Raw genomic sequence first — 14273 nt, 5'->3', positions numbered from 1 at the left:
ATGCCAAAGAGCTTCAGTGAATGGAGAAGCGGAGAAAGAGCGGAGGATTCTCAGGAACGGGCTCTGTGTTCTTACAGATCGTCCACCGCGCCGTGATCTGATCCGTACAAAGACATCAGCAAACCTCACCATCCGTCCCCAGAGGGTTACGTGCTCATACCAGACAGGCTCGCTGTGGATCGAGGCTGGACGAGAGCGAAGGTCTGCGTGGTTTCGGCTTTTATTCTGATGATCAAGGCCTTTGAACGTCCACCACACCTTCTCAAAACTCGTGTGTGTTTCATGTGCTCTAAAGAGAGTCTCTCCGGCAACAAATGTCCTTTTCTTTCTTCTAAATCAAATGGATTTTGTATGCATTGTTGATTTCATTCACTAAAAACTAAAAGGAAGAGATATGCACGTATGCCGTTCGTTGAAATAAATATTGAAATAAATACAAATTGAAAATAAATATATAAAAAAAGCAATATAGACATAAAAAAACTAGCATAAAATACAAATGAAAAATGTGAAGGGAAGCTAAAAGTAACAAATTATGGAAAACAACTGATGTAAAATTATATAGACATATTTATGAGACAAAAACAAAAAACGCATATTGACGTAACTAAAACTTTAAATTGAAATGAGAATGAAAAATAGAAAAACAAAAACTTCCACACTGTAAATTTTAATAAATGTAACAAAGCTAAAATAAGTAAAAAAAAAAAAAAAAAAAATACTGAAAACTGTACAGACATAACACATAACAAAAAAAAATGAAACTGATGAAAAAGCACATATAAAATACATATTTATAAATATATACACAAAAAACACAACAAAATGAATAAAACAGACAAAAAAAGTAAAGCTTTATATATATATATATATACTGTACTATACTATACTATACTATACTGCACTTATACTATACTGTATACTGCACTATATATATATATATATATATATATATATATATATATATATATATATATATATATATATATATATATATATAAACTAATTTAAAAATATAAATGTCACAAAAATGTAAAATATATATAAAAACTATATAAAAACAAGAGAACAACTAAAATAAATATTAAACTAAATATTAAAATGTATTATTTATATTATTAGATATATTATTATTTCCTGTATTATAGGAGTGAAGCAGCTCTATTGAGAAACTCAGGCTGAACAGAAGCTCTCTAAAGAACAGCTCGCTGGCGCATTGATGAACAAACTTCAGACCCAGCACTGAACGACACGACGGGAATCATCTCTTTGTATTTCTGTATTATTGTAGTGTTTTATAGCTACAGAAAGGAATTTTTTGTCGACATCAGCTTTGAATGATAACTTGATGAAAACACTTTAACAGTGGAATAATGTGTGTGTGTGTGAGTGTGTGTGTGTGTGTGTGTGTGTGTGTGTGTGTGTGTGTGTGTGTGTGTGTGTGTGTGTCTGTGTGTGTGTGTGTGTGTGTGTGTGTGTGTGTGTGCACATGTGTGTGTGTGTGTGTGTGTGTGTGTGTGTGTGTGTGCACATGTGTGTGTGTGTGTTGACATTGTGCCGAGTGTCTCGTGTTAAAAGAGCAGAGCTTGAGATGTGAGGGGAACAAAACAAAATTCCACACATTTTTGAGACGGAGCATTTTTAATGAATTCTACAGAGCAGATCGAGCGGAAAAGAGTGAGGCCTTTTTCTGGACCGTCATGTAACTTTCCAATAATGAGTGAAACAGACGTGAACACGGGAGTGTGTTACACACTGAATCAAACACACACTCACACACACACACACTCTCTCTCTCTCTCTCTCTCTCTCTCTCTCTCTCTCTCTCTCTCTCTGTCACACACACACACTCTCTCACACACTTTCTGTCTCTTTCTCTCTCTCTCTCTCTCTCTCTCTCTCACACACACACACACACACACACTCTCTCTCTCTCTCTCTCTCTCACACACACACACACACACACTTTCTGTCTCTTTCTCTCTCTCTCTCTCTTTCTCTCTCATACACACACACACTCTCTCTCTCACACACACACACACAGGAGTGAAGGATGTGTGTGTATTTTCTCCTCACACCAGCAGATGTCTCTGTCAGCACAGTTATGAGCCTGTCTCTGATTGGTCAGCATTCATCAGAAAAACTGTTCTCTCAACAGCAGAGCATCATGGACAAGAAACTGCTCAGCCGTACAATCACTTACACTCATAAAAATAAATATTTCATTTTCACTCCTATGCATTTACTCCATCTATCTGTAAATATAACGTAACACACGTGAATAAAAAACAGCAAGAGATATACTTTACAACGTTACAAAAAATGCAGAGAATGCTGTTTTTACCGAAAAAAATATGTAAATATTTTTGTATATAAAGGTTGAAATTAAATACATTTTCAATTTGAAAATATATTTCATTGAGCTTCACTGTTTACAATTTTGTCATATGGATCTATCTATCTATCTATCTATCTATCTATCTATCTATCTATCTGTCTAAGGTTTTGCTTACTATTTCAGTTTGTCAAAACGCTTTCTGTGTCTGTGTTTAATCTTCACACTATAAGTCGTTGACATGAATGTTTTTACTCTCTCTGAGTCTCACACATTCACGCTTGTTTATTAGCAGCCGTCAGCGTGTGATTTTTCAGAGTCAGTCCCAAGAGACAAAACCATCCTGAATCCTGAAATAACTGCAGATCTCTGTTCAGAAATAAAGAATAAAGATGAGAAACCACGCGTTCACACGCTTGCACGAGGAAACCTGAAGAATGCGTAGCCAAACATACCAACAATACAATGCTCCAATTCCAAAACGTGTTTTATAGCATTCAAAAAATAATTCATATTTTCATGTGTTTAGATGCAGTTTGATTCAGAATCTCAAGGCTCTAAATGTAGCTAATTAACAGCGAACGTTCTCACAATGTTCACTAAGCTGTAAGGATCCCCCTTTTCCTGCAGAACGGAATCCAGAACAGACTCACGACACATCTGGTCTAGTCCAGGTCTTAGTCAGAGACTACCCCGTAGATCGCTCACCTTAATGCAGCCATCTCCTCGATAGACTCAAAAAGAGTTATTTTTATATCGTTCCTAAGTAATAGCATGCTAAGCCAGTTTGGTGGCCAGAAGTCAAGATCTCAAGACGGCTCCATCCATCAATCGTTGATCTGACTCACCCTCAAACCTCAGAAGTCACTAACCACTAGAAAAGTTATTTCAGACAATGTTATAATTTAATCAAGATTAATGTTTATTTTGCCAGGCAAGAACAGTTTCCAAATTGGTATAATTGATAAACATTTGCACAACTGATCAGAAGTACAAAAATAACACAAAACAAAATAAAACAAACTTAAAAGGTCATTATACCTGGTCTTTAAAAAGTACATAGTGTAGTGTATGAGGACACACATCACACTACGGGCCGATCTGACTACAGAATCACTCCTTGTTGTGTTTTGTCACTTTCCTTATATACTCAGACCAGACAAAGAGATCCCAAATGTAGCTGTATAAACCTTTTGGTGTTTAGGTCCCGTGCTCCAGTGTCACACCTGGCTGGAACACGTTCAGAGACCCAAAAGGAGGACACACCTCCTTCTCAGCAGAACACAGTTCTACCAAGTTCTTAATCTTCTCCATAATATAAGTGATTACTGTGAAATTGAGACCAATTTATTGAGACCTTTCAAATGAGACCAAACATGAGAGTGAAGAACAATAGGTTCATAAGACACATGACATATAATGCCTTATTCCTAATGAACTTTAAACCAAGTCCTTTGGGCAGAAGGAGGGGAAGCAGGAAGAGCAAAGGTGATGAGGGTGTCATAAACACAACAGGGACGGAGTGTGTTGTTTACTCTCTTTTTGTTCCTTTGGATATCCCTTCTCAGATCAGTCTTATTGCATTTACAGGTTTTGATTCACCTCCTTACATTATGTTCACCACAATACACCAATATATTATTTATTTCTAAGCACCCTTTATGAACAAATGTAATTTTGAGTGTACTCTGATAATTATGGAAGGAATCTAAGATCTACTAACAATGTCACAGTTATGAAACAGTACTGCACATGTAAAGCAAGTTTCAGCAAACATCTCAACTCTATAGTAGTTTTATATTTGAATTATATTCATTATTTATATATTATTATATTCAATAACTGTGTTAATTGTTGCTTTTTTGTGGTTGTGTCCGATAATAATAAAAATCATAATATTTCTTCAGTGGCTTTAATTCTAATATTTCTAGACTGGACTACTGCAATGCTCTTCTGGCTGGACGTCCATCGAACACAATAAAACCTCTACAAATGATTCAGAATGCAGCAGCACGGCTGGTCTTCAATGAGCCCAAGAGAACCCATGTTACACCTCTCTTTATCTCCTTACATTGGCTACCGATTGCAGCTCGCATCAAGTTCAAGGCACTGATGCTTGCATATAGAACAACCACAGACTCAGCACCGGTCTACTTCCACTCACTATTACAGATCTACACCCCCTCTAGAAGTCTGAGATCTGCTAGCGAGCGACGCCTCGTGGTACCATCTCAAAGAGGCTCGAAATCACTCTCCAGAACTTTCTCGTTCTCTGTTCCTGGCTGGTGGAACGATCTTCCCGTACATATCAGGAATGCTGGATCTCTGTCAATCTTTAAGAAACTGCTGAAAACTCACATCTTTCAGCAATACCTGACCTCATCATAAAAAAAAGAAAAAATACTCACTTACTCTGTCTGTTTGTCTCTCAAAAAAATTAATCGCTGTTGTACTCTCAATTGTAATTCGCTTTGGATAAAAGCGTCTGCAAAATGACTAAATGTAATAGCAGATAGATAAATAAATAAACCAATAAATATATACATACATTAATGACTGGCTCCTGTTAGAGTTGGATGTTAAAGGGTTAAACACAGAAACTCCTCCCTCTTAAAACACTTACCAGGAAGAGAATGACTTGTTATTCGTTCTTTCTGTCATTCTGACTTTATTTTCTTTGATAAAAACAAAGAAGAATCAGCCATCAGAGGACAACTATAAAAAGACTCTGGAGAAGCACTTTTGGGTTTGTTTCTGAACAGAGAAGATATTTGTGATTCTTGTAGTTATTTATTTTTTTTTCGATCAGAAAGTGAAAGTAAAGTTTAGATTTCAGCTCAAACTGTGAAAATGGCTTCATCAGCTGAATATGACTATAATTGTCCCGTGTGCTGCAGAAATCTTCAAGACTCCTGTTCTTTTATCATGTAGTCACAGTGTCTGTAAAGAGTGTCTTCAACAGTTCTGGAGAACCAAGAAAACTCAGGAGTGTCCTGTCTGCAGGAGAAGATCCTCAAAAGAACATCCTCCATTAAATCTAGCATTACAAAACTTGTGTGAGTCGTTCCTGAAGGAGAGAAATGAGAGTCGTTCATCAGGATCTGAGGAGATCTGCAGTTTACACAGAGAGAAACTCAAACTCTTCTGTCTGGAGGACAAACAGCCTGCGTGTTTAGTGTGTAGAGATTCACTAAAGCATGTCAACCACACATTCAGACCAATCAGTGAAGTTGTTCCTTCATATAAGGTTGGTATTTCTCTCATTTTGCTCAACTTCATGTGACATGTAGTCTTCTGTGGAAAAGGTATTTACTCCCATAATGATTTCTTCAGTTTTTAATGTTTACTAATTAGTGTAGTTACTGGATAAGACCTTTTAAAGTTTAGCATTTTCAGTTTAATATTACTGTATTCTCTTCACTTCACTGTAATCTGGTGTTTTATATATATTTTGTTCAATTCCAGGAGGATCTCAATACAGCACTGAAGTCCTTACAGGAGAAACTTAGAAAGAGAGAAAAAATAAAAGAAGAGTTTGAGAAAACAGTTCAACACATCAAGGTGAAGAAACTGAATCAAGAGTCATTTTCAGTACTGCTGTAGGATCACTATATATATAATATTTTTTGTAAGAGAATAGCTTCAGTCTGCTCGTGGATCTGTTATATGTCTGGTGTCTGAGTTTCTCTTGGATCTGAATGATGTGATGTTGATGTGTGTTGATGGAGATGATTGAAGTGAATGTGATTTGATTTCAGTCTCAAGCTGAGCACACAGAGAGTCAGATTAAACAGCAGTTTGAGAAACTTCATCAGTTTCTCAGAGATGAAGAAGAAGCTACAATCACTGCACTGAGAGAGGAAGAGGAGCAGAAGAAGCAGGTGATGAAGGAGAAGCTGGAGGAGATCAACAGACACATCTCAGCTCTTTCACACACAATCAAAGACACGGAGGAGATGATGAAAACCAATGACATCTGCTTTCTAAAGGTCTGATTTCAGATCATCCATTGATTGATTGATTGATTGATTGAGTTCTTGATGATCAATGGTGTGTTTGTTCTGCAGGAGTTTCCGGTCACGATGGAAAGGTGAGTGATCTGCTGGTGTCTCTGGTCTCTCTGCTTCTGAAACCAAAGCCACTGCAGTTCTGATCCTGAATGTTCTTCCAGAGTCCAGATCTCATCACAGCCGGATCCACAGACGCCTTCTGGAGCTTTGATTCATGTTCCACGATACTTGGGCAACCTGGCCTTCAGAGTCTGGATGAAGATGCAGGACATTGTCCAAAACAGTGAGTCTGGAGAAGATCTGTGCTCTTACACATACACTGGAGATGATGCATGAGGGAATATTTACAGATTTCTATATACATGCATATACATACGTACATATACATTATTATGTATATACATTATTATGTGATGACTATTATCTGAGTGAGTGTAGCAAGCAATTACCAATAGAGGAACAAATAAATGGAAATCAAAAAAGGAATAAAATGACTTAATAATAAATACTAAATAAATAATTTGTCACATTAGACTGGATGCTTTAGATCAGGGCCGTCTAAATTCGGTCCAGTGTCCAGCAGAGTTTAGCTCCAACTTGTCTTAACATGCTGCTTCAGGTGTGTTTAATTAGGGTTGAGTTAAACTCTGCAGGATTTCATATATATAGAGAAATACTGAAAAAGTGGTTTGAATGAATGATTCAATAACAAATAGATTTTATATCAGTCATTTATCCTCAGCTGCTGGAGAAACACTAATCAATCACAAACATTATTTGAAGCAGCAGTTACTTTTTAATTTTAAGGTGATTTTCTCTATTTTGATCGCCACTATAGACATCAGTGTTTATATCCAAACTATATAAAGATGTATCACAGTATTTCTGTGATAATACGAATGATTGTAAGACATAAATAATATTTTGTGGTTTCTTTCTAAACCTGGTAACTGCTGTCTCTGTGTCAGCCGTCAAACAGATTTTAAGGTTTAATAGACACAGAAGAATCAATATTTTAATTATTGTTAGTTGAATCAAAGGCTCAGGTCGTTCTTGGTTTCAACAGACATTTCTTTGGACACGAGTCTGTAGTATGTCTTGTACATTATAGTCTTGCATCCCTTTTATGTCCCGACAATGCCGTCAGAACTACGAAAAAACAATACATAAAACTTATATTAACCCTCTAAAAGTGGAGCTTGCACATAATAATAAACCAAAAAATACATACAAAAGGAATAAATGTACGGCAAAACAATTAACTGTCATGTTTCGCTGGTTCTCTGGAGAAGGAGCGCTCGAGACTTGAAATAAACTTAAACAGATTTAATCCAAAGCGGGCAAAAATAAAGATACAAAGGGCAGGTAGGCAGAACAAAAACCACGAAAAGACCTCGGGAACAAAAATCACTTCTAGACATAGACTAAAGACATAGACTAAAGACATTGACTAAAGACATAGGGTGACATTGACGATCCGACAAACTCAAGACAAACACACAGGGCTTAAATATACAACGTAAATCACTAAATTAACAAGGAGCAGGTGAAGATAATTAAACAATTAAACACGAAGGGAAGGAAGGGAACAGATAGCATAAAAAAAAAAAAAACCAATAACAAAGTCCAGAGATGTGACATTAACAAGATAAACACACACCTCATTGATCTCTCTCACTCAAGAGGAATAAACTGATGATTATAGTTTCTTAAACAAGCAAACAAAAAAAAATTATATCTTCTTTACTTTCTTTCTATAAATAATATTTATGAATTGACATATACTAAACAAAATATACTTATTACTACTACTTCTGAACATTTTAACTATTTATTAGCCTTTCATCTATAAAGTGTATATTATGAATTTAAATAATTAAACAATTATTAACATTGAAGCTCTGACTGATAGGAAAATGTATTATGTTTGATGAATAGAACGAGTGTCATAATTCATAATAATCTGTGTACAGTTCACTCTTGATCATTATATGAACATCAGAATAAAATCAGCTGTTGATTGTGTCTCATCAGCTCCTGTGATTCTGGATCCAAACACGGCTCATCCCCTTCTTCTTCTGTCTGATGATCTGACCAGAGTGACATTCAGCGTGAACAATCAACCTCTTCCTGATAATCCAGAGAGATTTGACTCTTATCTTTGTGTTCTGGGTTCAGAGGGTTTTAACTCAGGAACACACTGCTGGGATGTGGAGGTTAAAGAGAGTCGATGGTGGAGTCTTGGAGTAACTACAGAATCAAACCAAAGAAAGGGATGTGTTTTCTTTAACACTGATGTCTGGAGTGTACAGAGAGGATGGATTGATGAGTTTGGTTTTCATGTTACACAGAAGCTTGATCGTGTGAGAGTGTATCTGGACTATGACAGAGGAACAGTGTCATTCTCTGATCCTGTAACTAACACACATCTACACACATTCACTACCACCTTCACTCACACACTCTTTCCTTTCTTCCATACTCCTCAATCTCTGAAGATCTTACCTGTCAGTAATCAGTGAACACACCTGAAGATCTGGATCAACCTGCTTTTAACTTTTACACTCATCATGAGACTAATATTTAATTCTTATCACAGTTTCATTTGTTCGACATGAGACTACGTGAATAATTGTGAATAGTTTTCAGTGTAGAATTCAATGAAATAGAAATACTATAACAATGTGATTAAATCTGAAATCTCTTTAAAAAGTTTGTCTCAGTTTCAGAATTAGAGGAATAATTTATCTTTATTACATTAAAAACAGTGATTATATGATTTAGTGTACTGGTGTGTATGTACTTTAGTGTATATGGTTTAATGTAAACAAACATGTGGAAATAATTCTAGTTAATTCAACTGATCACAAAAATATGTTTGTTTGTTTTTTATTTGAATGAACTGCTGTGTGTTTGATCATGAATCAGCTCTCAGTGGTGTGTGAGACCAACACACACACACACACACAGACACAGACACAGACACACACACACACACACACACACACACACAGACACACACACACACACACACACAGATATCTGATAACAATATCTAAAAAATAAACAGATTTCCAGTGAAAATCATGTACTGATATATTTATATCATTCACAAAATAATCATTCATTCAGCATATGTATCTTCATAAATTTGACCTTTTATGAAACAGATGAAAGAAAACATTTCAAAAATCAACTTTCTCTTAATGAATCTGTCACATTTCGTGGTTTCTCGAGAGGAAAAGGGAAGGAGTACTCGAGACGCGAAATAAACTTAAATAGATTTAATCTTAAACTGGCAAAATAAATATACAAAAACCACGAATAGACCTCGGGAAAAGACATTGACTAAAGATATTGAGTAACATTGAATAACATTGACGATCCGACAACGTGAACTCAAAACACAGAACTTAAATACACAAGGAAATGAACTAAATTAACGAGACACGGCTGAAAGATAATTATACAATTAACATGAAGGGAAGACACAGAGAGCACATGACACGAGACAAAAACAATAAAGAGTCCAGAGACGTGACAGAATCACTACCTTTTTATTTACATTAAATCTTACTGAAAAAACAAGAATTTAATAATGGATCATTTGAGAAGTTTTTTGAAAGGTTTCTAGTAAAATTCTTATTTGAAAACTGCAGCAAGCCACTCACCTGCAGGTTGCTTTGTTTCGCCTGTTTCTTTGTTAGATTGCTCGTGGATTATTGTTTCTGATTTCCTGGTCTTGACCCTGTCTGTTTTTCGGTTTTCTGATTGTTTGCTGCCTGACCTGACCACCGCCTGTTTCTGGATTTTGTGTTTGCCTCATCTCTGATACTCCTGTTTGCCCTGTTTGACGCCTGCCTGTTTTGACCATGCCTTACTTTAATAAAAGCCTGCATATGGATCCGCACGCCTCAGCCCCTCATTTGTGACATTATCAAATAAAAGAATACAATATTCTGTGTGGTCTCTTCTTCTTGATAAATCAGTAACACATCCCAATGTGTTTACAATACAAGGTATCACTCAAATAAACAAGGCAAACTTACAAAATTGGGAAAACGTCCGCTTTCCTCAACACCCCAGTCTTGGAAGTTTGCTGTAGTCTTTACTCTCTTAACTTAAAGTTTATGTATGGAACATAACACATTTCGTCTTTGTCATACTTGCTCATTTTGACATACACTTGTCCTGTTTCTGTTAGGACATTCATTTGAAATACGTTAAAATACAGATCAACCCAAGGTCATCTGTATCTAGGTCTCACAATTTCGCTTACAATAATTATTTTTATAACATCTCCAATTAGTCAAATCTCAGTGCTTTGTTTCATAAAAGTTAAATATTGTCTGAGTTTATCTCTCATTGGATTTCTATTGTTAATTTCGCAACAGCATGTCCCAATTTTAAATGTCTCTTAGAGTCTTCACAAATTAAAGTGCCGCCTCTTCCATTGATTAGACTTTTGACTAATCGTTGAAATGATGGATCTGGGATAGAATCCTGCCCATAGGCCGTCTTCGTCATTTTGAAACTCTGTTGGGACACTTGTGTTTGGGGAGATTATTCTGTCATCTCCAGTGATGCCAATGTTTTTGTCTATAAAACATAATATTCCTTACATTTCACCAATCATATAACATTGTTGTTATATTTACCATGTAACTGATATATTGAAACATATCATCTTTTATCCAATCCTTAGAAGCACTTAAGTCATTGTATAAATCTCTGACCTCTGGGTGGAGCACTCTTAACCTACTTTTACATTGTAGAAATATGTCTGTACTCAGACTTCAACATGTCAAATGTTTTTCTACAATACTCCTCTCTTTCATCATCATCACCGTACAAGATAATAGTTTTGATTCTCTTCAAGCAATTTTTGCACAAGTCACCCATAACAAATCCAGCTTTTGAATATATAATACCTGATGACAAGTCATACATTCATCCTCTCTAACAGTGATCCAGTAACTCTGATATCGTAACAATAGTTGGCCTTTTGCTGTTCGTTTAAGTTCCTATAAATAAAGCATATTTCTGAACATTTTTATTCCATCAATTGCAGATTTTTGCAGAACTTTTTCTTAAGTATATTGTTCACATACTGTTACCAAATAGCAGTATATATATAAACATACATTTCTTGATAATATAAAAGATAGCGATTACCATTAAGTCGAAATGGTCAAGTCCATTTAAGTTTCCAGCAACTTCTGTGTCGGACATCCTGCTGTAAGACAAGTCTGATCTGGTCAATGGTAGAGTTCTTCTGTCCAACCTCCTAAACGCGTATAACTCGATATGACTTCACAACACCAATTTTATCAGGTACATGATGCGTTAAATGCAAATTACTAATAGGGGTTGTCTTTCACCTCTCCTACATTTTTAGCAGATCTACAGATCTTGCCACAAATCATCCTAAGGAGTTTCCCAAGGCCAGTTTGCTCCAAAATAATTAACAGGAATGATCCTGTCGCAATGATTAATATCATACGAAAATTGCATATTATCCATCTTAAGGTTCTATAGGTGCTTACTGAGAAACCTCCTAGAATTAAGACTTTTCAGTAACTTTCTTGTTCACTAAAGACCACAGGCTTTTAGACTCCTGTAAGTTTCTTTCTTGGAAATACTGTCGTTTAGCCAACATAAAATATAGTGGAAGCCGAGGCATACATCACCCATTTTCTTGAACGTTATAATTCACCGTCACAGCAGCAAATACATTCATATCAGTCTCTATGGGTTCAGATAGCAGTCTACTAATGCCTTGGTTAATATCATTCCTTTTCTCATTGCTATCCACTGTCTGATTCAGACATTGCCAGTGCGCGATCCTACTTGTTTTATGTCTTCAAAATACCTCACAGTCCAATACGTTTTTAAAGTTAGCAATTCTTCTGCTTTCATTTCACCTCTACAGTTTCTGCTGAGTTTGTACAAAGGCCTTGGTAATTCATCCATATTATAATACCCCGGAATTTCCTCAGGAATTGCCCACGTGATTATACTATAATCATTCTTGTATCTCATTCTAACTAGAGGTATAGGATAATACTTATTCAGTCGGGTATTGTTGTATGGCACCCTTGTGCCTAGATTTGCTAAATTGTAGCTCTCTTTTTGTTCTATAACCTTAATGGGGACTATTTTCTCCTCTTACTTGTTGCTTCATCTTGCAACAGATCAAATAACCTAAACTGTATTACCATTTGATCAGTTTCAACAAACCCGTCTATTATCAACCTTTTCCACAATAGTGACTCTTTTAAAAAAATTGAATCATTACTTCGCTTTTAAATCCCTGTCTGTTTAAAGACACTAACCAATGCTTGCCTTCAACATTTGAAGCTGCTCCTGCTCTTTGGCTATAAATTTTCTCACAGCTCAACTTCTCTCTACACACACAACCTTCCCAATAAATCTCATCAACTGTGTACACTTATCCTCTAACTTTGTTACCCAATGCTTATAGCACTGTTACGCCAAATCACACGTAATTGCCAATTGTACCTCGTTTTGGCACATTGTTCAACACTTTGATCAGTGCAATCCTCCCAGAATTTGTCTGTTACAATACTGATCTGATAGAACAGTTTTTTCTTCTGTGAATATTTATTTCGTCCTAAAGCTATCTCAGCCTTTCTAGTGGACTCACTGTACCATTTTTAATCAGAAAAAGGATTTCTTAACTTATGCAAAGTCTCATAAAGTGTATACTTTTCCTTTGTATCTTTGATCTTTGCCTTTTTCAAGAAAATTTCTCTCTCCTCCTTTTTCTAACTTTTTCTCACAAATTACCAATTTCTTATTTGGTTCTTCCTCAACGTTTTCCGTCTTGAGAAAAGTTGTCACTGGATTTTGTAAAAACCCAAAACGCTATAATAAGTATAGCTACATTTATCATGGTTACCACAAAAATTGGTTTGCTTAAGCAGACCTGTTTCCATCTTCACTAACCCTTGAACACTTCTCTGTCTGAGCTAACACTTAGCTCCAGGTTCCTTGTCCTGTAAAACATAACACAAATCTGAGATTGTGTTCAGTTTCTTTAAGTCATCTAGAGACTCAGTTTCTTTCAGTATTTGTAAGTTCTGCTGTTACAGATCTTAAGACCGTTTTGTGTGTAAAAAGACTTTTCTTCTATGATTGGGCTTCATTCCCCTTTTAAAAGTCCTATTACATTCAAAACATATGTATTCCCCTTCTATGGGGTCTATCATAATTTATTATGATTAACAAAATGTCATACTTACGGTCATACTATACTGCCAGTGAACACTTTTCCTTGTTTCTCTGCCTTAAATCTTATGCTCTGATATTTGTTAGTTACATCTTTTTGTTTCAAAGTTTATTTCTTACTTCTGCTGAGCATAATTAAGTTTCTCTCATTTTTTGGTCCATCCAGAGACATAATACTAGCTGTTTTATTGCTTCAATAGTTCATTCCTAGTCATTGCATATTTCTTCATGCATGAATGAAACTCTTTTGTGAGATATAACCCACAAATACAGGCATTTTACATTTCTAGAAAAAAGTAATTTTACCTCTTCAGTTCAATTTCTAATTGTTAAGTAGCTAAAATTACATTTCTTTTACTCCACAGTCTATTTTGCAACTCCTCTACTGTATGATTGTCAATCATGTTTATCACCTTATCTTGTTTAGTAATCAACTAACTTGACATTTATCACTAGACTATTCTTTGTCTTTTCCAACAATTCATTCTTTCTTTATTTGTTAAAATTACAATAATATAAATGCTTCTTTCATGCATTTATCCCATTCTGAATTATTGTAATTAGATCTAAAGATTTTTTTCAAAGATGTATCCCTTTCAGGTGAATAACATAAAACTTTATTTAGTTTCTTTAAAAGCTTTTCTTCTAACTTTCAACTAAATAAGTGGTTTTATCTC

General features: G+C 35.5%; 1 protein-coding gene across 1 annotated transcript; it reads left to right on the top strand.

The window, feature by feature from the left end:
- The first annotated feature begins 4943 nt into the window (after positions 1 to 4943).
- LOC122333074 (nuclear factor 7, brain-like) lies at positions 4944 to 9124 on the top strand. The gene is given in 7 exon segments (XM_043230570.1): positions 4944 to 5227; positions 5229 to 5582; positions 5801 to 5896; positions 6094 to 6324; positions 6403 to 6425; positions 6507 to 6628; positions 8380 to 9124. Coding segments are annotated over 7 exon segments (1356 nt in total). The 5' UTR covers positions 4944 to 5185; the 3' UTR covers positions 8868 to 9124.
- The last annotated feature ends 5149 nt before the right edge of the window (positions 9125 to 14273 follow it).

This window comes from Puntigrus tetrazona, unplaced genomic scaffold (genome assembly GCF_018831695.1).
Source record: "Puntigrus tetrazona isolate hp1 unplaced genomic scaffold, ASM1883169v1 S000000175, whole genome shotgun sequence".
Classification (NCBI taxonomy): domain Eukaryota; kingdom Metazoa; phylum Chordata; class Actinopteri; order Cypriniformes; family Cyprinidae; genus Puntigrus; species Puntigrus tetrazona.
This window is presented reverse-complemented; position numbering and strand designations above follow the sequence as displayed.